Source organism: Trichomycterus rosablanca, chromosome 1 (assembly GCF_030014385.1).
Source record: "Trichomycterus rosablanca isolate fTriRos1 chromosome 1, fTriRos1.hap1, whole genome shotgun sequence".
Taxonomy (NCBI): Eukaryota; Metazoa; Chordata; class Actinopteri; order Siluriformes; family Trichomycteridae; genus Trichomycterus; species Trichomycterus rosablanca.
In genome coordinates, this window is record NC_085988.1 from 21,725,346 (window position 1) to 21,750,628 (window position 25,283).

Here is a 25,283-nt window from a genome sequence, read left to right on the forward strand (position 1 = left end):
TCCTACCCTATAAACAACAAGCCAATCCTTGTTCATGTAGCCGAAAGCCCAGCCGGATGGCAGAGTTAGTCCCAAAATTGACAAAGATACAGTATTTGTTGCCAGAAATAAAAAAGTGCATACTTGGCTTTGCTTCATGGTTAAGAGGGAGAATTTTCATTACCATTAAAACTCCTATCTTTCATATGATTAGTGTGAAACAGTGGGTCGAACTTGACAACAACTAAACTGTTTTGTTTCCTTATTGTAATGGAAGGCTCTATAACTAATACTTATTAAAATGTGCAATTATGTAAGTGATAATGCTCTTAGGTACAGAATGTCAGAACCTGTAAGAAACAAACAAACAAAGGATTTAGTGTACTTAACCCAGTTTATATGGTCATGTGGACCTGATAACTATTAAGAAGCAAAATTGAAGCAGTAAATAAGATAAAGCAAGACCACAGGGCCTGAGAATATCTGGTCATACCTGACTAATACTGCTTTAGATATCTGAGGGTATGCAAAACATTATTATACTGTAGATCAGCTTAAACTAGGAGATATTAATGCAACAAAGACACAAGCTGTCGTTCTGTGATAGTCTATAATGGTACATTATTAATATATCATAGGGTTGGGCGGTATGACGGTATTGCGGTATACCGCGGTATTTAAAAATGTTGACAGTATTTAAAAATGGTGACGGTATTTTAAAAATGTGAAGCGCCAAATTTCTGCTTCAGGTCTACCTTGAAAACGGAGACTTTAAGACCTTCGCGCATCCACAGTAAGGGAGGGGTGGGAGGGGTGGGCGGTTGGAGCTCACTGATTGGTTGTGGGGGTGCTCACTGTTTGAGGTGATAACACAAAAGCTGGGGCGCTCTCTACATAGGGTGTATTCAAACACCTAGTGAGCTGCCTGCCTTGCTGTCTTACTGCCTACATAGGCAGCTGCCTCAGTAGAGAGGATTATATTAAGTCAATGACTTATTATAAGGCAGGTTATTCGAACTCGCTACTTAGACAGCGATTCCATCGGGTTTTGCTTGCTAAGCCATCAGTTAGCATCTTGCCATTCAAAACCATGGGATGGGGTGGCACAACGCGCTAACATGTCAATATAACATCTGTGTACCGAATACGGTTACATTCACTGACAAGCCCGAACTTGCAAAAAAACACACTTGTGCAAGTTTATACAATATAATATTATCTCTGTGTGTGTGTGTGTGGCGCTCACTCTTCGCGATACTACAAGTGTTTCGGATTTGAATTTCGACAATAAACAGCTTTTATTATAACTGATTAATTCCCTGTACTGATGTGAAGCAGAATGGGTGTATTACAGCCGATAAGAATGGCTTAAAAATGAAAACATATATATATAGTGGCTCCCAGAGATGCGACTCGGTTCATTTGAAAGAGCCGTTCAATAGAATCGGATCGCTCGCGAACGACCCATTACTAAACAGAGAGACGCCCCCCCCCCCCGGTATACCGTATACCGCAGTATTTTCTGAAGACGGTATGACGCTATGAAAATCGGCAATACCGCCCAACCCTACATCATACACAGAATACTTTGTTTGGGACTCAAGAAACACTGATTTCTTTTCAGCTGCAGCTCATTGTAAGTTAGCAGGTGAATAAGCAATAATTGCACTGTTTTGAATAAGAAAGCTCAGTTAAATGATGTAGCAAATAAATGAATAAAAAATGAATGCTATAGTAGTTTAGATATATTAGTTTAGTTTATTAGAATTTCAAAAGACTTACTGAATGACCTGATGCAGGCAGGGACAAATGTGTCAATGCCAACCATAAGATCACTTAACAACCAAGGACTTCATGGTCAGACTCCAAGGTGCAAGCCACTCTTGACCAAGAAGCACAGAAAGGGTTACTGGAATACACCAGAGGGAATTTGAATTGGCCTGCAGAGATCTGGGACACAGTTCTATGGAGTGATGAATCAAAACTGGAACTGTTTGTCCATACGGATTAATGCTTTTTCTGGTGCAAGAAAGGCGATGCTTATGACTCGAAAAATACCATCCCCGTGTTCAAGCATGGAGGTGGATCAATGATGATGTGGGATGTTTTTTACTGCAGGAACTGGCAATCTTGACTGTGTGACTGGCATCATAGATTCACAGAAATACCAAGGCATTTTAGAAATTGTATGCCTCTTGTGGTGAAATTAAACCCTGGGGATGGCTGGATTTTTAAGCAAGACAATGATCCTAATCACACTTCAAAGTCAACTTAATCTTGGTGAAGGAATCAGTCCTGGAATATCCTAGAGTGGCCTTCTTAGTATTCAGATTTAAATCCCATAGAAAATCTTTGGTGGGATTTAGAGAAAGCAGTTTCAGCATGAAAACCATCAAACCTCAATGAGCTGAAAGCTTTGGCATGAAAAAAATAGCAAAGATTCTACAAAAGAGGAGTCAGAACTTAATACTCATTAGATGTTATCAAGGCAGAAGGATTTCTGAGGCTGGGGGTTGAATAATAGTGCACATGGACATTTGTCAGGAGAATTAGATAGTGTTTCATTTCAACTTTAAATGATGACTTGTGTTCTCAAAATTGCTTGTATGTATCAACAAATCTTTCCATTAAAAAAAAATCAAATAAAACATATAAACAATTCATACATTTCACATATTTTATAGCTAGAAGTAGCAAACTTTAAAAGTAAAAAGTAGCATTACTTTGACGTAACCCCTTCAAAGGGTACACACTCTGTAGAGACTCTGACTCTATATGGCTTACTTTAAAAGGGAAATAAAAATAACAGCTATTTTCAACTTTATTTTATTTTCTCCCCTTTTTCTCCAGAGTTTTTAGCATATCCAATTACCTAATTGCATTACGCTTCCTCTCTACTGATGTTGATCCCCACCCTGATTGAGTAGAGCGAGACTGACACACTTGACATGTGTGCAGTAACCAACTGCATCTTTTTACCTGCACGAGGCGAGTTCATATGCGGATCATCTTTGTGTACGGAGAGCCACACCCTGATCAATGCATTATCCCTAGACTCTGTGCAGGCACCATCAATCAGCCAGCATAGGTTGTAATTGCATCAGTTATGAGGAATTCCCGTACGGCTCCCACCCTGTATGAAAAACAGCCAATCGTTGTTTATGTAGGCGCCCAGCCTGCCATATGGCTTTTCGACGAGTTCGAAATGTCAGCTCTGGTGTGCTAGCGTGTTTTACCGCTGTGCCATCTGAGCGCCCCAACTTATTTTTAAAAGTTGAGTGGTTTTACTATGAAATGCACTTTGTAGGAATGATTACTTTAGGACCACAGTCCATGCTATTGTTCACCTACAATGAAATATCTTATTAACAAAATATAGCTTTATACTTGATAACTACTAATTCTTATGTGTGTAATTCACTTATATGTGATAGTAGTCACAGTTTTTTAATACAGAGAAATACTTAAAACCATATTCTAATGGAACAAATTGGGTTAGGGTTCGTTGGACAAAAGATGTGTTGTCAGTTTATTCCCAAATTTGAACAAACCAAGTGGCTAAATTAAAATATGTTTCAACTTGGTGTCAACAGTTTGCGGATGGTCCTTTCCTGATTTAGCCTTAAAGTGTCCATGGGGACAAAGCCAGGTCTATAAAGGCACTGTATTCTAAGTTTGGTCACCATAATAATTCCTATGGTTTTGGAATGGGATATCCAACAAGCTTATGATTAAAGGATTGACCTACTTTTGTATTTTATGGACTTTTTATTGAACCTTTATACAGTAAGTGAATAGTTGTAAGTAAGTGTCTGTCACTTACAGGTCCGATAAAGCCAGTCACCATGGTTATGAGAAGAGAAAAGAGCGCCACCAGCATCCGCGTCTGACAAAACCTCCAAAATACCAGACCGAGGGATGCTTCATCTTTTCCCTTCCTCTTCAACTCAGCATGCCAAAGAGCCTGCAATCTGAAACATCATAATTCAACAAATATGTGGTTATACATTAAACTGAGGTTTAATTTGCTTTTCTATTAGATAAAATCAGTTAATTGGTTGGTTAATATCAGTTTACTTTTATAAAATAAATAATGTTTTAAAAAATAAAATAAAATTCATCTTTTAAATAGAAAGTAAGAACAAGAAACAGTCTTGATGCCTGTCTTCCTTCATTTCTCAGCATTAAACACAACCAACAAATGTTTAAATACACTCTCAAGCAGTCCTAAAGGAATCCAAAATTACTGGGAACCTCCCATGCCATTAATTCTATTCAACAAAATGACCTCTGACAGGTGAATAACACTGATTATCTCTTCATCACGGCACCTGTTAGTGGGTGGGATATACTGTATTAGGCAGCAATCGCCATGGTGATGGTGGACGCTGGCGCATTTGGCTGCCGCTACCGTTACCGTATTTTATCGTATTTTATTGTATTTTTATCGTTTTTCGTTTTCATCTTTTTACACACCTTGTGGCTCTATTTCTTTTATGGTACTTTTGATACTTTTATTTGTTTTTTTGATACTTTTTGTTCTTTCTACTGTACATCGCGTCTGCGGCCAGTGGTGAACGGTTGATGAGTTTTCCTGGGATCGGCACAATGTTGAACTATTCCGTTGACCAGCTGAGGAAGTTCAACAATTGCACTACTCCATCGTGTATTTCAGTCATCAAACAGCTTGGACTCCTTCGCCGGCCTCGTTATATTCACAGGGGCTCCCGGAGAAAGCTTGTTTATTTTCGAAACGGTAACGCTATTCCATCCTTCTGGTCAGCCGTGCGCACTGCCGCTCCGCAAACACATCTTCAGAGCGCTGCTGCCTTGCACACTAGTAGCGGTGTAGTCTCCATGACAACGCTGTCCACGGAGTGGGATGGGAAACGCGGAGTGGACTTTGCAAATCTCCGTTCTCTTCCTCGTTCCTCACAGCCAACTACACAACAATACCACTTGAAAATGGCATTGCTTAATGTTCGTTCACTCAACACAAAAAGTACTGTACTTAGTGAATTTATATCTGACAGTGAACTAGACTTTTTCTGTCTCACTGAAACTTGGCATAAACCCTTGGATTATTTTACGTTAAATCAGACCACGCCAATGGGGTACTCGTATATTGATGAACCTCGTATGGAAGGGCGAGGTGGTGGTGTTGCTGCAGTCTATAGGGATGATATTAAAATAACCACTTTGTCTTTTCCTGCTGCTCTTTCTTTTGAACACCTGGCTTTCAAGTTGTCAGGGCCTACTCCTCTGGTCACTGCTGTAGTTTATCGTCCGCCAAAGCCAAACGCTTCCTTTCTCTCTGATTTTTCAGATTTTTTAACCCAGCTTAGTGCCCTCTCATCCTCTGTACTGCTTATGGGTGATTTTAACATCCATATTGATGACAACAACTGTAAATTTGCCTGGGAATTTTTGGAATTGTTACAGTGTTTTAATTTCCCACAACATATAAATTTTCCAACTCATAAAAAAGGTCATACTCTTGACCTTGTCTGCTCTACTGGTGTCCTAGTTCATCAGCCGTCCAGCCATGACCTTACTGTCTCTGATCATTTGACAATCATCATGGACATTGAGGTCACTAAGCCCATCACTAGAGCTAAACATAAAATATCCTTCAGGAATCTTCAGTATATCTCTCCCTCTGCTTTCTCAGATTCTCTTGTTAAAAAGATGTCTGTCTGTCCTGTACTGTCTAGTAATTCATCTGACCTTGTCGATTACTATAATGACATACTCGCCTCATGTCTTGATGAGCTGGCTCCTTTGAGAACCAAATTTGTTTTATTTAGTCATTCTGCACCATGGTACACAATTGAGCTTCACCAAATGAAATCCCGTAAACGCCAGCTTGAAAGACTTTATAAGAAAACCGGTCTAACAGTACATTATCAGATTTATTCTGATTATCTTCAACATTACAAAGACACTCTTACGGCAGCCCGATCCACTTACTATTCCGAACTCATACATGCTGGATCAACAAATCCTAAAACTCTCTTTTCCACAATAAATAAACTTCTCAAACCAGTTGACAATACTACCAATTCCTTTACAGTTGACAAGTGTAACTCTTACCTCTCATTTTTTCAAACAAAAGTTGAGAATATCCACAATTTTCTGACAGTTTCCCCTGTCATCTCTGTTTCTCCGCCTGTCTCACCTCAATTTATTACCCAGCCTCTGTCTCAGTTCTCACCTGTGTCTCATTTGGACCTATCTGAGATCTTGACAGGGATGCGAAGCTCCACTTGTGTTTTGGATCCTGCTCCATCAAAACTTGTTAAGGGTTGTTTTCCAGTTATCTCATCACTTATCACAGAGATAATCAATTCCTCTCTTAGTTCTGGCTCAGTCCCTCAATCACTCAAATTGGCTGCTGTTACTCCCATACTTAAAAAACCTGGACTTGACTCTAACATTTTGAGTAACTTTCGGCCCATTTCCAATCTTCCATTTCTGTCGAAAATACTGGAACGTGTTGTTGCCTCACAGCTCAAAGATCACCTAAATTCCAATAATCTATTTGAATCATTTCAGTCTGGTTTCCGCCCCCAGCACAGCACTGAGTCAGCCCTCCTCAAAGTCACAAATGACCTTCTTCTTTCCTCAGACTCTGGACAAATTAATATTCTCGTCCTCCTTGATCTTACTGCAGCTTTTGACACCATTAATCACTCCATTCTTCTGTCCCGCCTTGAATCCTCTGTCAACATCACTGGTACTGCCCTTTTGTGGTTAAGGTCATATCTCGTAAACAGACAACAGTTTGTTAATATCAACAATTGTAGTTCTGCCATTGCTCCACTGTCCCAAGGCGTTCCCCAAAGCTCAGTGTTAGGTCCCCTTTTGTTTATTCTTTATATGCTCCCCCTTGGTGACATCATACGTCGGCATGGTTTACATTTCCACTGCTATGCTGATGATATTCAGCTTTACATCTCCTCCAAATCCATTAATACTGAGCTTCACTCCACTCTGACAAATTGCATTACTGAAATGAAATTGTGGATGAAAGCTAATTTCCTCAAATTAAACTGTGAAAAATCTGATATGATCATCGTAGGTCCTACATCCCTGGCAAAAACCACAAAAAAATTTCAAATTACCATTGATAATGACACTTTGTCTCCGTCTTCTAACATCCGAAATCTTGGTGTAATTTTTGATAGCAACCTCTCTTTTGACCTCCATGTAAATCACATCACCAAAACTGCTTTCTTTCATCTAAAAAACATAGCACGTCTACGTCCATCACTCTCCTTTTCTGCCGCCGAAATCTTGATTCATGCTTTTATTACATCCAGAATTGATTATTGCAATAGCATCCTTTATGGTACATCTAACAAAATCCTAAAAAAACTTCAGTATATCCAGAATTCAGCTGCTCGCCTCCTTACTCATACTCGCTCCCGTGATCATATTACACCTGTTCTCCAAAAACTTCATTGGCTTCCCGTTGCTCAACGCATTCAATTCAAAATTCTTCTATTCACTCACAAAGCTCTCCATAATCAGGCCCCATCCTACCTCACCGACCTGCTCCATCAGCACATTCCCTCCCGTAGCCTTCGCTCTTCTGAGGCTAACCTACTGTCCATACCCTCTAGGACCAAGCACCGGACCTGGGGTGACAGGGCCTTTTCCATAGCTGCTCCATCTTTATGGAATGCTCTCCCCAAACACCTACGAGATTGTCCTGACCTGTCCAAATTCAAGTCACTTCTCAAAACTCATCTATTCAGAGTGGCATTTAACTTGTAACAACACGAAATAAATGCTTTTATTTTTGCTATTCTTTTTAATAGTTTTTATACTTAGATCACGACAGAAATGTGAAGTCCTAGATCCTAAAACTTGTAAAGTTTTCAGTTTCCTGATTGCATGTGAATCTGTCCTGTTTCTGTCTAATTTTAAGAAATTGTTCTATATTTGTTGTTCTTTCTCATAATTTAGCTAATTTTTAATGAACTGTCTTATGCTGCTCTCTTTGTTTTTATCTTAATTATTCTTGATGTTGATGTACTATTTTGATTTTGTACTATGATTTGTATGGTGTATGTATTTGTTTTGATTATTTGTCTTATGTCAAGCGTCTTTGAGTATCTTGAAAAGCGCTATATAAATAAAATGTGTGTGTGTGCAAGTGAACATTTTATCCTCAGAGTTGATGTGTTAGAAACAGGAAAAAGTTTGACAAGGGCCAAATTGTGATGGCTAGACGACTGGGTCAGAGCATCTCCAAAACTGCAGCTCTTGTGGGGTGTTCCCAGGCTGCAGTGGTCAGTATCTATCAAAAGTGGTCCAAGCAAGGAACAGTGGTAAACCGGCGGCAGGGTCATGGGCAGCCAAGGCTCACTGATGCACGTGGGAAGCGAAGGCTGGCTTGTGTGGTCCAATCCAACAGACGAGCTACTGTAGCTCAAATTGCTGAAGGACTTAATGCAGGTTCTGATAGAAAGGTGTCAGAAAACACAGTGCATCACAGTTTGTTGTGTATAAGGCTGCGTAGCCGCAGACCAGTCAGGGTGAACATGCTGATCCCTGTCCATCGTCGAAAGCGCCAACAATGGACAAGTGAGCATCAGAACTGGACCATGGAGCAATGGAGCAAAGTTGGCCTGGTCTGATGAATCACGTTTTCTTTTACATCACGTGGATGGCCGGGTGGGTGCGTGTGCGTCGCTTACCTGGTGAACACATGGCACTATGGGAAAAAGGCAAGCGAGCGGAGGCAGTGTGATGCTTTGGGCAATGTTCTGCTGGGAAACCTTGGGCCCTGCCATCCATGTGGATGTTACTTTGACACTTACCACCTACCTAAGCATTGTTGCAGGCCATGTACACCCTTTCATAAAACGGTGTTCCCTGATGGCTGTGGCCTCTTTCAGCAGGATAATGCACCCTGCCACAAAGCAAAAATGCTTCAGGAATGGTTTGAGTTTGAGGTGTTGACTTGGCTTCCAAATTGCCCAGATCTCAGTCCAATCGAGCATCTGTGGGATGTGCTGGACAAACAATTCAGATTCATGGAGGCCCCACCTTGCAACTTAACTCAACTTAAAGGACCTGCTGCTAACATCTTGGTGCCAGATACCACAGCACACCTTCAGGGGTCTAGTGGAGTCCATATCTAGACAGGCTGTTTTGGCAGCAAAAGGGGGACCAACAAAATACAGTATTAGAAAGGTGGTCATAATGTTATGCCCGATCGGTGTACACTTCTTATATTAGTGGTGTAGAGAAGTCGTACCTTAGGCTACAAAATTATTAATCCAGCAGGTGACTCAGTCAATTATTGATTTATTCTTGCCAGTATCACACGCTTATGAAGTCATAATATATAAAAAGCCTTTTAATTGCTTTATTGAAATTCCAAGACCAATTTTAATAGGTGGTTTGGGTCGTTGACTGCTAAAACACCCTAGTTAATAATATTGTTGTAATCTTACTTTTTATATGTCTGCAACTGGGTACATTGGGGTTGAATGCTTGGCCATTGTACCACTGTTTTGGCCAAATAACTTAACCTTTAACACCTAACCTCACAGAAGGTTATCAGCTTTGGTAAACAATCAACTGTCCTTTAATTTCGAATTGACAATGTTATTTTTGACATCAGTAAAGATGCCTAGTTTTAACCCTGCTGATTCCCAGACCCCATAGACCCCTCTGTTTATCAAGCAGGGTTATATAACTGTTCTAAAGGTCTGGTCAAACCTCTGTTCTTTCATGCCGTTACACAAACACATTCAGACAAACACAAGCTATCCTAACACAGCACCGCTAAGTTTGGCTCAGTGCCAGTGACTGGAGAGTGAGACTCTGAGGCATGACATGGTGAGAAGTAACACCTGTAAGAAGCAGCAGCAGCCCTAAAAATGCAAGTCTTGTCAGATATTTGTCCTGTTGAATTTCAAGTCATTTCAGTATTTTGCCTCTATGGACTGCATGAGTAGCATATGTGCGATTTAAAAGGACGATCTTTTTAATGTTTCCCTGAACTCACTTTCTAAGCCGCTTATACTAATCAGGGTCATGGGAAGTGCTGGAGCATATCCCAGCTCTTACTGGGTGCAAGGCACACAGAAACACCATGGACAGGGCAGCAGCTTATCGCAGGGCAGACATCTAAGGGCAATTTTGTACAGTAGACCCTTGAGTTACGAACGGTTTACCATATGAACATTTCGGGTTACGAACGATCTTTTTCAACTTAACGTACGAACAAATTTCGGATTATGAACAGAAACACGTGACATCATGAACAAGTTGACTCCAATCGTCTCTCTCTCTCTCTCTCATATATACATATACAGTGAGTAAACATTCGGACAGCGGACAGTGTTTTTCCGGTGTTTTTTTAAATATTTTGTTAAATTTAATATTAAAATATTCCCAAAGAAGGTGCAGAGAAAGTGCAGTAATATAAAAATCACTATTTATTGTGCTGTATAATTACTCCTGCCAGTAGCTGTCACTGTGTATCAGACAGAGAAGACAGTGAGTGAGAGAGAAAAGTATTCTTTCTTTCGTGCAATTACACCTACAAAATACAATACTATTGAAATAAAGAAGGAAATAATAGAGAAATATGAGAGTTATTGTTGTTTCTGGTACATTTTATATAAAAAGAAGGAAATGTATTATGGTGTATGATACAGCACACGTACTGTACTGAAATGTGGTGTGTGTTTTATGTACAGTACTACTGTGTATTGTTGTTTATTACAGGAATGTCTATTCTATAATTTAAGATTAAGGGAAACGATACTTGTATTTATAATAAAAAAGACCATTTAAGACATTAGAAAGGTTAGGTAAGGGGGAGGTTTGGGAGGTCTGGCACAGATTAATTCTATGTACATTATTTCTTATGGGAAAAATAGGTTTAACTAACAAACATTTTGACTTAGGAACAGCCCTTCGAAACCAGTTAAGTTCATAAGTCAAGGGTCCACTGTATCTTTAATTAACCTGACCGCATTTTTAGACTGTCAGAGGAAACCGGAGCTCCCGAAGGAAACACGCAGACACGCACAGAAAGGATCTGGACTGCTCCACCTGGGAATCGATCCCAGGACTTTCTTGCTATGAGGCGACAGTGATACCCACCAAGCCATCATGCAGCCCCTTGTTTTCCTGAACTGAAAATAAGAAACCCAACCGACTCAAAACACTGACGTTTTAAACAAAGTCTTATACAAATGTTTAGACATACATGTGAGTCAAGTTCTGTAATAAGTGCAAACAGATTAACACACTTCTACAGGAAACAAACATAAATATGTCTTTTCTTGTTGTGAATTGTATTACATTTTTTTTAATGTATTTGCTAAATTAAACATATTGTTACAACATAAAATAATAAAGGTGCAATAACCTTTGAACATGCCACATTTTTATCTTGTTTTTAAATATATATTATCAACTAAACTGTAATTCTACAGTAAATTGTGCAGAAATTTGATCTATACAGATGAACCTTGTGGGTATACAATTACCAACAGTTGTATGTTGTTCTGTACACTTTAAATAGAATAGAATTGCTTTGTCATTTATACACATACAGGTGTACAGTACAATGAAATTCTTTCTTTGCTTATCCCAGCTTGTTTGGAAGCTGGGATTAGAGCACAGTGTCAGCCATTGCATGGCGCCCCTGGAGCTGAGAGGGTTAAGAGCCTTGCTCAAGGGCCCAACAGTGGCTGCATGGCAGAGCTGGAATTCAAACTCTCAACCTTTCAATTGATAGTACCCCAAAAAGGGCCCATATAAGACCATCACTGATCAGAAGTTATTGTGGACTATTCTCACCACTGCAGTGACACTAATATGGTGGTGTGTTGTATAAAGGTAGCAGATGCAGCAGTGTTGCTGGGATTTTTATACAAATAAATGTCAATGCTGGGAAAAGAATAAAGTTCCAACCAAAAACATAAACCCAACAACATCATGTGATCAGAATGTTAATTAACACACATTGTGATAATAAAGAGGACAGTACGTTTAAACAGTATTTAAAAATTCCAACACTGCTGTCCCTTATATTCTCATACCAGAACACTACATTCTACAATATAATGACCATGCAAATCCAGTGCTGAGAATGGTTCATCACCTAAATATTTGTTGGTCAGAGGGGGTTCTATTGTGGTCTCTTTGGATTAATGAATGTGGTACAGGTGGGTGACAGAATGCGCAGAGCAACTGAGAGTCTACAGTCAATAATTCTACACCCACAAAGTTAATCTGTATGGTAGGTGTGTAAACAGTTCAGTGTACTTTAATGATCTGCTGCTTAATGAGTTGATTTAAAAAAACAGAGCACCTTTGATGTGGTACAACCAGATCTGCTCTTCATTACTATGAGATAACTAAATTACAAAAACAAAAACAGCTGAATTATTAATTTCATAGATCCTTTCATCCTGATCAGGGTCACGGTAGGTCTAATTTGTTGGGCGAAAAACAGAGAACAGTTCATCATACTCTACACAGAAAGGACCCTGGTGACATAGCAGGGGGATCAAACCCAGGCCCTTCCAACAGTGATGTGACAGCACTACACACTGTGCCACAAATAGATGCTTTCATCCTGATCAGAGACACGATAGGTTTGATTCATTTGGCGAAAAACAGAGAATAGTCCATTATACTCTACACAGAAAGGACCCTGGTGACATAGCAGGGGAATCAAACCCAGGTCCTTCTTACTGTGATGCAACAGCACTACACACTGCGCCATGATTAGCATTCTGATGTGGGAAATAAAACCTATTTGGCCCAGTTTCAGTAAAATGGTACACATACAGTAATAAGCTTAACAAATCAGGAAATAATGGAAGGATTTATTTTTTGGTTTGACTACAGCCAGGAGGCGGTAATTTGGAAGTGTTAAAACCACTACAGGGTACATAACCTAATGTACTTCAGAGTGGTAAATGGAAATGAATCCATGTAGTTATATGACAAATTAGGGAGAAACCCTTACTAAATGAATGACAATAGTATGAATCCTTTTTTAATTCATTTTCATCAACCACTTTATCCTGGTCAGGGTCGAAGCAGGTCGGGTTCAACTGGGAAACACTGGACGCCAGGCCTTAGCAATGCTGAGATTCAAACCAGGTGGTAGTCTAGCGTAACAGGCGGGTAAATTTAAATGTAATGTTTTACATTCAGTGAATTGAGAAATTATTCAAGCATGCCTGCAGATCTATACTTCTATAGATAAATTTAAAGAATACCCCAGTGTTTGATCAACTATATGTAGATCTTATTTGTACAAAATTAATTTAGCACCAATTAATTCTATAAATTATTCTATATATACATTTAAAAATACCCCAGTGTTTGATTATCAACATTTTGTAGATCTTATTTGAGCAAAATTAATTTAGCACCAATTAATTCTATAAATAAATACTTGAATTGTGACCATGATAAAGATTCACTTCAGGAAGATTTCTTGATCGATTAAGGGTTAGGTCATGGAATAAAGATTTATTCATTACTAACATTTGTTTGTTTGTTTATTAGGATTTTAACGTCATGTCATGCTTTGGTTACATTCATGACAGAAACGGTAGTTACTCATTACACAAGGTTCATCGGTTCACAAGGTTATATCAAACAGAGTCATGGACAATTTAGTATCTTCCAATTTTCTTTGGACTGTGGGAGGAAACCGGAGCACCCATAGGAAACCCACGTGGACACGGGGAGAACACGCAAACTCCACACAGAAAGGACCCAGACCGCCCCACCTGGGGATCGAACCCAGGACCTTCTTGCTGTGAGACGACAGTGCTACCCACTTAGCCACCGTGCCACCCTCATCACTAACATAAACCCTATGCACAGCTCACGCTTCAAAAAACACAACATTTACCATGGCAGCACTGTGGCAAAGCACAGCTTCAGCAACTCAACCTAAAGATTTCACTGGACAAAGTCACATCCACACTAGTGTACACAAGTGGATTTCTTCTCACTGCTACAAATGAAGCAACTTCTAATGTCTGGTTGAAGCAGTGTTACGAGTACGGAGGTACGCATAGGGCATAATGTGACTACCTCTGTTTATGGTTATTTTTAAAAATGCACAGCTGACTGGTGTAAATAAGCGGCAACTTTAAATGTGTTATAGGTAAAGCCCTACCTAATTCACGGCCATGAAAATCACATATCGTGATCGTGAAATGAGCCGTTTCCCCTAAAATGAGCCATTTACCATGAAATATGCAATTTACGATATATTCGAAATTTGAGGTTAGTGTTTACCAATTTAACATTGTTCATTCATGTAGCATATAAAATATGCAATATTAGGTGGTCCTAGCAATCATACAGCAATTAGGTTGGTGTAACAGACTTTTCTGTGGTGTAGTATGCTGATAATGTTTGGTGTATGTGTTCACATATTGAGTGCAGAATCAATGAAAAAGTGTGCTTCTCTACACACGTGATCATCTCTCTGTAGTCTGTGATGCGCCTCAAAAGAACAAGCCAGTAAGGTATTATGCTCCCGAAAGTTTGTCTATGTACAGTTTATAAACTCAGCAAACTCTAAAGACGTTTGGTTACACTAGCAATCGTTTAGACAAAATGTCCAAGATGTCGAAGTCTAAAGCTAAAAAACACGATGTGGGGAACTGAGTTTGGAAAACTCCCAACTGATTCTGTGGACGCAGAGGGGATGTGTCAAAACACAGAGTATTTACACAACCATTAAGGTAGGCTGTGATGTGTATTGTAGGTTCAATTGATTCTTTCATTCGATTTAAGAGTGATATTTAATGATTGCAGTGAAATGTGGCACTTTTCTTTAAAGATCTGTGAAATCTGTGATTTTAAACAGGTCAGTGAAATTAAGCACATTTTTCCGTGAATTTAGTAGGGCCCTAGTTATAGGAGGCGGGTACTAGCCTGCAGTTCCCTTCAGCCAGTGTGGTGGTGGTGCAATAGCATATTAAAAATAACTAAATTGGGAAAGTGAGAGTATGCAGTGACTGGATTCCGGATTACGCAGCATTTGTCTGTCCTGACTGCACAAGGAGTCAACAATCAGCTGAGCTGTGAGAGTCTGGGGTGGCAATGACATAACTGCTAAGCGGGACGTGTAAAGGCTAACACTCCGTCTCTGTCTAATCTCTAAACCTCGCTATTAATAACACCCTCCCGCCAGAACTGACTACACCATGAGAGCGAGGTGCGAGGTGACAGATCCATGATTGCACACTGACCTCAGGGATTCCCACATCAATCCCACCTCCATTTCTAATGCCATACACACAAACAAGCCAACTCTTTTAACCTTGGGCCAGGTGCGGTATTTTGCTATCTGTGTTTGTTCACATCTAAGCTGCACATAGGCAAACATGCCAGGAATTCTCGGTTAGGCATCACACTTTTTGTTTAAACTGCCCAAACTGGGCTCCAAAATAGCAGCTAATGGCAAATGGTTGCTCACCTGTGACAGTTGGTTTCAGAAGCTTCATGGCCGGACAGGCCCCACACGTCCTCGATTCTGAGGGATGAGGCTTTGTAAGTTTTCCATGCAAGTGGAGTGAGCCATTGCAGGGTCATGAAGGAGAAAAGGCCTGCATTGTCTACAGGGTGCTGGTGCCTATAACAGTGAAAATAAAAGTATGTTTAAAAATGTAAAAGGCTTGATCTATCTATCTATCTATCTATCTATCTATCTATCTATCTATCTATCTATCTATCTATCTATCTATCTATCTATCTATCTATCTATCTATCTGTATCTATCTATCTATCTATCTATCTATCTATCTATCTATCTATCTATCTATCTATCTATCTATCTATCTATCTATCTATCTATCTATCTATCTATCTTTACAGTAGAAAAAAAACATTTTTTGAATGTGTGGATTAGTATAAACATGTTGCATCATTATTTATTATATTAGTTCAGTTTTACACCATTTGTGTTTACATTGTTTAAACATTTAAAACCTAATAATAATTGTCTCAATTCATGTAGGCCTGTTTGCATTTTTCTACATTTTAGCTCACTGTGATTAATTCCTATGACTGAAATCATCATCTGGTTTCAAAATCCTACAGTTTCATTTAGTGAAAGACGCAACATTTAATATAAATTATGTTTTTACCATGCCATCTTATTTTAATTCTTATTGTTGTATAGACTCTGAATTATATTTTGCTGACAGTAAAATTAGCAAGATTTCTAACAGTTTTCTTTTAACATTGTGTAACCTATGTGTACTTTGTATATTACAGTTTTTCTCAGTCAATTTGGTACATTTCTCACATCATGATTTACATTGGCATCACAACAAGTGCATTTCTCAAAACAGTTAGTGCAAACAGCAAAACTCAATGAAATACCTGCAAAAGCACGTACCTCGCTCACAATTCTTTGTTTGTGCCTCAAAAGCAAATATTTATGTCAATCAACTTGTCAGTGCCATCAGAATGTCTAGTCTGTGTGTCATTGCCTATGAACAAGGCAGTCAAAATACTTAGTCATGTTGTCAGTGCAACAGTGTACACTGTAAGTATATTCTGATGAAAACTAGCTAAGCTTTTGATTACAAGAATGCTGCACATTCTGTGGCATATCAATTAAAATGGTACGTGTTACACACAAAATACAAACTTACACAGAACACAAAGTTACACATGACTGTATGTGGGAGACTGACAGCAAGAAATTGGACTGGAATCAAATTTATACAGTAATATTCTTTTACTGTATTGTTCGCACTGCAATTTGTTGACAAAAATCTGATAGAACTTCAGGAAAGACAGACAACTGTTTGGCAGCACTCTATAACACAGAGGAAAAACTACAAAATTAGAAACTTACTCTAAACATTCAAAACAACCTGAGACAACAACTTAAGGAATTATAGTGCTTTCTTTTCTATACATCCTGATGCTCCTCTCTGTTGGGCCACATGTTTTCATCCACGTCACACTGGATATCTTCCCTTGCAATGCAGCGTGGAAAGAATCTCCTGGAGTGCCTAATCCAGTCTCTGCAGGTATCTGCAGTGATATCCTCACAAGCTGCATCCATGGCAGTCAGCAGGTTCATCTGGGTGTGCGGCTGGTGATCGTACACCTTCCATCTCCAGGCTGAGAAGAACTCCTCAATTGGGTTCAGGAATGGGGAGTAGGGTGGGAGGAATTCCATCAGCATTCTATAATGAATGGCAAACCATTGCCTGATGGTGTTAGAGTGGCATGGACTCTCCTACCTCTTCCTCTGTTTTGTCCCCTCAGCCTTCCACCACGCAGCCTTACCCCTCTTCTTGGCTGTTCACCCTTGTCTTTCCATTGTGAGACTTTGTAATATTGCAATGTTTTGTGTCTATATATGTTTGTCAATTGAAGGTTCATGAGATGTACCTCTGTCCTATGGTTGAGAGCTGTTTGACCATTGGTTGATCTAAACCTTCACAAATTCCCCTTCTTAACTGAAAGCCAAGATTCACCTGAGAACAATTTAATCAATTTATGATAAATTACCAACATTTACCAAAAAAGTTTCATAGAAATGTACAAATTATGCCTGAGAGATTATGACAACATGTTCAGCACTTTTGCATGTAATGACCTAGGCAATGACCCAAAGCCTAAATGTTTTGGAGGGTAAGACAATTCAACAGACAATCAGTAGAACACATTTTGATAAACATGACATAAGCAATTGATAATGCAAAAAACAGCAGACAATTGTACATGACCATTTGCATGAATGTACAAAAGCATTTGCAAAATGTGAAACACAATGAGAAATGCTATTATGATGTGCACAAGTGACAAGGAGATGTGGAGATTGAATTAACAGTTTTGAGAATTTCAATTCTGATCTGAGAAATGAACCAAATCGACTGAGAAAAACTGTAAAGCTGGTGCTCTTGGGCACCCAAGATTTACAGTTTACACCCACACCCACACTAGTCTTGATCAAGTTTCTGTGGTATTAACTAGGGATGCACCGATCCGATATTAAGATCGGATATCGGTCCCGATATTACCAAAATGAGATAGATCGGGTATCGGATAATTAGGCCGATCCATGGGGCCGATACGCTGCCTCAGTAGAGAGGATTCTAATAAATCAATATTATTCGAACGCGCTACTTAGACAGCGCTTCCATTGGGTTTCGCGTTTAGCATTTAGCATCTTGCCATTAAAACCAATAAACTGAGGTAGCACAGCACGCTAACGTCAATATAACACCTCCCTTCATGTACCGATAACGGTTACATTTCCTGACAAGCTCGAACTTGCAAATAAAAACACTCGGTACAAGTTTATACAGGTTAAAAATCTGTAATATTTTATTTACGTTTGATATAACTCCATTCGTTTCTCCGCCCCGTCAGCCATGTTTATTTTTCTGTGAGAGAAGAGCACCCGACCCGCAATGAATGCTGGGACTGCCTTGATCACCAAGGCAGCGTCTGATGCTCACTCGTTCTTGAGCCAAAATAACATTGAAATATTAAGATGCCTCAGAAGTGAGGAATTTAAGGCATCTAGGATTTCTAACAGTCTCCTTATCGGGAGCGCGCACAGGATGACGTAAAATGCGTCTATGTAGAGAGATCGCTAGCTTCTCCAACATACCCTTTATGTTGAATTGCACTAGATGTTTGCTTGTTTACAGTGTTTGATTACTGATTGTATTGTACCAAGGTATTCGTTTATTCTCAGGTTCTTCCGCTGCTAGATTTTATTTTGAATTACTGTTTACACTACATATTTAAAAAATAAGATTGATTACTGTTTGCGTAACTACTTCAGTTTCAGCTGATACATTTAATTTATTTTAAAATATTTTAAGAAGAAATATTTAAGAAAATATTTTTACTTTTTTATTTTGAATTTGAATGCTTTGCCAAGGTCCTGCACAATTGTTTATTATTTTATTGACAAATAAATAACAGTTCAGTACATTTATATCTGTGTTAATTATATTTTGTTTTGCAAACTTAGTAATGTTTAAGTCAATCCTGATGCCTTAAGTCTTTCCCACATGATAAAGTATACGGTTTATTAATTCAACAATGATATCGGATCGGTATCGGGTATTTACCGATATGCAAAGTATATGTATCGGATCGGTATCGGAACTGAAAAAGTTGTAACTAGTATTAACTCTCAGTCTTGTCACATGTCTGGTACATGTGATGCACAGCAGTTTACAACAGGTAAGGATTAGAAGTTCTGCTTAAGGATTTAATGGTCAAACCCACTACAGAGCAGGCATTATTTAGGTGGTGGATCATTCTCAGCACTGCAGTGACTGACATGGTGGTGGTGTGTTAGTGTGTGTTGTGCTGGTATGAGTGGATAAAACTCAGCAGCGCTGCTGGAGTTTTTAAAAACCTCACTGTCACTGCTGGACTGAGAATAGTCCACCAACCAAAAATATATTCAGCCAACAGCGCCCTGTGGACAGCGTCCTGTGACCACTGATGAAGGTCTAGAAGATGACCAACTAAAACAGCAGCAATAGATGAGGGATCGCCTCTGACTTTACATCTACAAGGTGGACCAACTAGGTAGGAGTTTCTAATAGAGTGGACAGTGAGTGAACACGGTATTTAAAAACTCCAGCAGCGCTGCTGTGTCTGATCCACTCATACCAGCACAACACACACTAACACACCACCACCATGTCATTGTCACTGTGGTGCTGAGAATGATCCACCACCTAAATATTACCTGCTCTGTGGTGGTCCTGTGGGGGTCCTGACCATTAAAGAACAGGGTGAAAGCAGGTTAAAAAAGCATGTAGAGAAACAGATGGACTACAGTCAGTAATTGTAGAACTACAAAGTGCTTCTATATGGTAAGTGGAGCTGATAAAATGGACAGTGAGTGTAAAAACAAGGAGATGGTTTTAATGTTACGGCTGAGTTTATATATTATGGAGAGTTTATGTATAAAGAACTTGTGGCTGTGTGTTCTCTCCAGGTACTCTGGTTTCTCCTTATTTAAAAAAAGAAACATGCACATAGTGGATTTGCTGCTGTAAACTAACTTTAAGTAACTGAATACATGTATAGATATGTTGCCTTGCAATTGCTTTGCGTTTTGGCACCCTATCCATTGTGTGTTTCTGCCTTAACAAATAAATATAATTATTATTTTCTATTACATAGAATGCACTTCTATAATATCCAGCTCCACTGTTTACCCATGGATTAATTTAGCTGGTTCCTCATAAGTGTGCTTAAGCAGTAAAAAAGTTTAGAAGCATTTTTCTTTATCAGTCAGCAAGTGTTTAAACACAGGACAGGCTGTAAGTGTAGGATAAGAGCCTTCTTATCAGTGCTGCATTTAGCTTTCTCCACTCACACAAGTGTCAAACAAAAATACATGCCGTAACATGCATGCACTCCTAATTTAAATCATAATCTTACTTGTTTGTGATTCTTAGGGGCTTCAGTAACTGCAGGCTCTGTCTGTATCGTCCTCTTCTTTTTGTCTCATAGCGCAACTCCTCTTCATCTTCTGGGTCCGGTGGAGACTCTGGGCAGGACAAAGACAAACCCTCTACCCGGCCTGCAGCCTCCAAAGCATCTGGGTACATTACTGCTTTCTAAGAAACATACAAAACTTAAAACTCAAACTTAAAGCATTAATGGTTAGTAATAAGCCATGTTGCTCAGAGAGGAAGTGTTAATCTGTATGTGAAGACTAACTACAATCACACAGCTGAGAGCACCTTGCATAATGGCAGTATAAATATCACGTGCTTATCTATTTAAAGATGCCAGTTGGCGGCCTCAAGGTCCCAAGGACTGTTACTGATCCCTGTGTGGCGTAAGAGCTGTAACGTCAATCCAGCTACAGCATGTCACCGTACAGGTCATTCTGGTTTATAAAACCAAGGACAGTGATTGAAACACACCCTATCATTAGTAATAAAATACTTATTTATCTTACAGAAATGCTGTTAAACCTCATCAATAAATGTTTAAATAAAGCAACAATGCATCTCCAGGTAGTTGTTGGGACAGTGGGAACCTAGTGGGTAGAGTTGTGGATTACCAGATAGAAGGTTGTGGGTTTGAATCCTACCTCTGCCATGCTATCACTATTCTGCACTTTCATGTTTTGTCTAATCAACTTTATTTCATTTGTTAATATACCTCCATTCCTGCATTTCAGGCCTGCAGCACATTCCAAAAAAGTTGGGACAGGGGCAATATGCTAGTAATGAGGGTAAAGAAAAATAAATAATGACGTAATTTCAAATAGGTGATGTCAACAGGTGATTGTAGTCATGGTTTGGTTCAAAAGCAGAATCTACAAAAGGCTGAGTCTTTTCTCCCTCTACAGTGCATAATATCATTAAACGATTCAAGGAATCGGGAGGAATTTTAGTGCGTAAAGGGCAAAGGCACAAGCCTAGGTTAAACGCCCATGATCTCCAATCCCTCCACCGGCACTGTATTAAGAACCGTCATTTATCAATAGCTGATATAAACACATGGGGAAGAGATGTTGTCAAGCACTACATTCAAAAATGCCACGTACTGTCACACAGCTTAAACATTTTTGCAGGAAAAATAGGACAAAGTAACACCTGAGACACTTAATCACTTGACACTCTATGTCAAAAATGCCATATAAGGGTAGTAAGAAGCCATGGCAACATTACCAAATGGTAAATGATTTACCATCCCAACTTTTTTAGAATCTGTTGCAGGCCTGAAATGCAAGAATGGATGTTTATTAACAAATGAAATGAAGTTGACCAGACAATACATGAAATAAGTTGAGTTTATACTGCATGCAATTAAATAAAAGTCAATGTTTTATTTGTTATTTGTTTTATTTGCATTTTTCATACTGGACACACCTTTTTCTGATATAGATGTTTATCTGTGTGAACATGTCTGCACAGAATAGTTCAGTCATTTTCATTAGTTTTTACAGTCAAAAACATCATTAGAATTAAGTGAAAAAGTATGCAAAACTGCAGAACTTGAAAATTAAAATATTTATTTTATCCCTCTTACTAATAATTTAGCGGATGAAATATACTGTATATATATACAGTGGGGCCAAAAAGTATTTAGTCAGCCACTGATTGTGCAAGTTCTCCTACTTAGAAAGATGAGAGAGGTCTGTAATTTTCATCATAGGTACTCTTCAACTATGAGAGACAAAATGAGAAAAAAAATCCAGGAAATCACATTGTAGGATTTTTAAAGAATTTATTTGTAAATTATGGTGGAAAATAAGTATTTGGTCACACACAAACAAGCAAGATTTCTGGCTCTCACAGACCTGTAACTTCTTCTTTAAGAAGCTCTTTTGTCCTCCACTCGTTACCTGTATTAATGGCACCGGTTTGACATCGTTATCTGTATAAAAGACACCTATCCACAGCCTCAAACAGTCAACCATGGCCAAGACCAAAGAGCTGTCGAAGGACACCAGGAAGAAAATTGTAGACCTGCACCAGGCTGGGAAGAGTGAATCTACAATAGGTAGTGTGTGAATAAATCAACTGTGGGAGCAATTGTAAGAAAATGGAAGACATACAAGACCATTGATAATCTCCCTCGATCCCGTGGGGTCAAAATGATCATGAGAACGGTGAGCAAAAATCCCAGAACTACACGGAGGCACCTGATGAATGACCTGCAGAGAGCTGGGGCCAAAGTAACAAAGGCTACCATCAGTAACACACTACGCCGAGAGGGACTCAAATCCTGCAGTGCCAGGCGTGTCCCCCTGCTTAAGCCAGTACATGTCCAGGCCCGTCTGAAGTTTGCCAGAGAGCATATGGATGATCCAGAAGAGGATTGGGAGAATATCATGTGGTCAGATGAAACCAAAATGGAACTTTTTGGTAAAAACTCAACTCGTCGTGTTTGGAGGAAGAAGAATGCTGAGTAAACACCATACCTACTGTGAAGCATGGGGGTGAAAACATCATGCTTTGGGGCTGTTTTTCTGCAAAGGGGACAGGACGACTGATCCGTGTTAAGGGAAGAATGAACGGGGCCATGTATCGTGAGATTTTAAGCCAAAACCTCCTTCCATCAGTGAGAGCATTGAAGATGGAACGTGGCTGGGTCTTCCAGCATGACAATGATCCCAAACACACCGCTCGGGCAACAAAGGAGTAAAAAGCATTTCAAGGTCCTGGAGTCTCCAGACCTCATCCCCAGAGAAAATTTGTGGAGTCCGTGTTGCCCAGCGACAGCCCCAAAACATCACTGCTCTAGAGGAGATCTGCATGGAGGAATGGGCCAAAATACCAGCTACAGTGTGTGCAAACCTGGTGAAGACTTACAGGAAACGTTTGACCTCTGTCATTGCCAACAAAGGTTATGTTACAAAGTATTGAGTTGAACTTTTGTTATTGACCAAATACTTATTTTCCACCATAATTTACAAATAAATTCTTTAAAAATCCTACAATGTGATTTCCTGGATTTTTTTTTCTCATTTTGTCTCTCATAGTTGAAGTGTACCTATGATGAAAATTACAGACCTCTCTCATCTTTCTAAGTAGGAGAACTTGCACAATCAGTGGCTGACTAAATACTTTTTGGCCCCACTGTATATATATATATATATTATTTGTGTTATACTTGCATGCCTTTTCATGCTGTTCTTCAATGGTCAGGACTCTCTGAGGACCACTACAGAGCAGGTATTATTTAGGTAGTGGATCATTCTCAGCACTGCAGTGACAATGACATGGTGGTGGTGTGTTAGTGTGTGTTGTGCTGGTATGAGTGGATCAGACACAGCAGCACGGAGTTTTTAAACACCTCACTGTCACTGCTGGACTGAGAATAGTCCACCAACCAAAAACATCCAGCCAACAGCGCCCAGTGGGCAGCATCCTGTGACCACTAATGAAGGTCTAGAAGATGACCAACTCAAACAGCAGCAATAGATGAGCGATCGTCTCTGACTTTACATAAAGAAGGTGAACCAACTAGGTAGGAGTGTCTAATAGAGTGGACAGTGAGTGGACATGGTGTTTAAAACTCCAGCAGCACTGCTGTGTCTGATCCACTCATACCAGCACAACACACACTAACACACCACCACCATGTCAGTGTCACTGCAGTGCTGAGAATGATCCACCACCTAAATAATACTTGCTCTGTGGGGGTCCTGACCATTGAAGAACAGCAGGAAAGGGGGCTAACAAAGCATGTAGAGAAACAGATGGACTACATTCAGTAATTGTAGAACTATAAAGTGCTCCTATATGGTAAGTGGAGCTGATAAAATGGACAGTGAGTGTAGAAACAAGGAGGTGGTTTTAATGTTATGGCTGATCGGTGTATATGTGTGTGTGTGTGTATATACTGTATATATATATATATATATATATATATATATATATATGTGTATATAAATATAAATACATATAATTTACATTATTTATATAATTTATATACAATATAACTTATTTAATTACATAACCTATATATATATATATATATATATATATATATACATTTAGACAGCAAATACACAATAAATAAGAGTGAAATTTAAACTTACATATAGGAGTTTCCAGTTCGCTTGGTTTTTACAAAAAAAGTTAATTTTCTTCTAACGACTACAAAATCAATAATCATGTTATTCTTTTTTTTATTATTATTACCATTATTATTATTACTATTATTATTATTATATAAAGTGCTGTACTTTCAGTCCGTCACGATTTATGCGTCGCCCAGTATCTTAAAAAAAAAAAAAAAAACTAAATTTACGCAAAAAAAAAAAAAAAAGATTATAAAAAGATTTTAGACTTTAGAGAGTTTCGCAGTGCAGCTTTGGTACAGTACACTAATAATACTGCAGCTCTGTGTTATTCAACTCGCTTGACGGAATTCCCTGTAAAATCGACGTCATTCACCAGCCACCAATCACAGCGCTGCTTGTTTCGTCGCCGTAGCTACGAGTCTAATAACAAGCATGAATCAATGCCAACAGAATAAACTACAGCACGCCTGGCGCTGGTGAGCATGCGCATTAGTGCACAGCCGGGGTGCAGACAGCCTTATGTTTCAGAGCTATATTAGGAAAAGAGCTGGCAGACGAACAGAGAGACACAGATTCAACCTGATGTGTAAAGAGGGTTTATTTTTAACTTCAGGCATATGTGTTAATATAGCACACGATTTAATATATATAGACTTTCAAAACTACCTGCAATTCACTTTAATTACCGTTGATAACCATGTCTGTGTGATCAGCAACTAGGGTGGCCACTTTCAAAACCCCA

The 25,283-nt window shown here is 39.1% G+C and overlaps 1 protein-coding gene across 1 annotated transcript in view; it reads right to left on the reverse strand.

Annotated features, from left to right (window-relative positions):
• Positions 1-20,603, reverse strand: part of wu:fb13g09 (ATP-binding cassette sub-family C member 5) — an 82,888-nt gene extending 62,285 nt beyond the window's left edge. Inside the window, exons 1-3 of the mRNA XM_063000976.1 lie at positions 20,434-20,603; positions 15,470-15,625; positions 3,803-3,950 (exon numbers count right to left, since the gene is read on the reverse strand). Coding sequence (XP_062857046.1) covers positions 3,803-3,950; positions 15,470-15,625; positions 20,434-20,603 — 474 coding nt within the window. The remainder of the gene's footprint in view (positions 1-3,802; positions 3,951-15,469; positions 15,626-20,433) is intronic.
• Between the last annotated feature and the right edge of the window lie 4,680 nt (positions 20,604-25,283).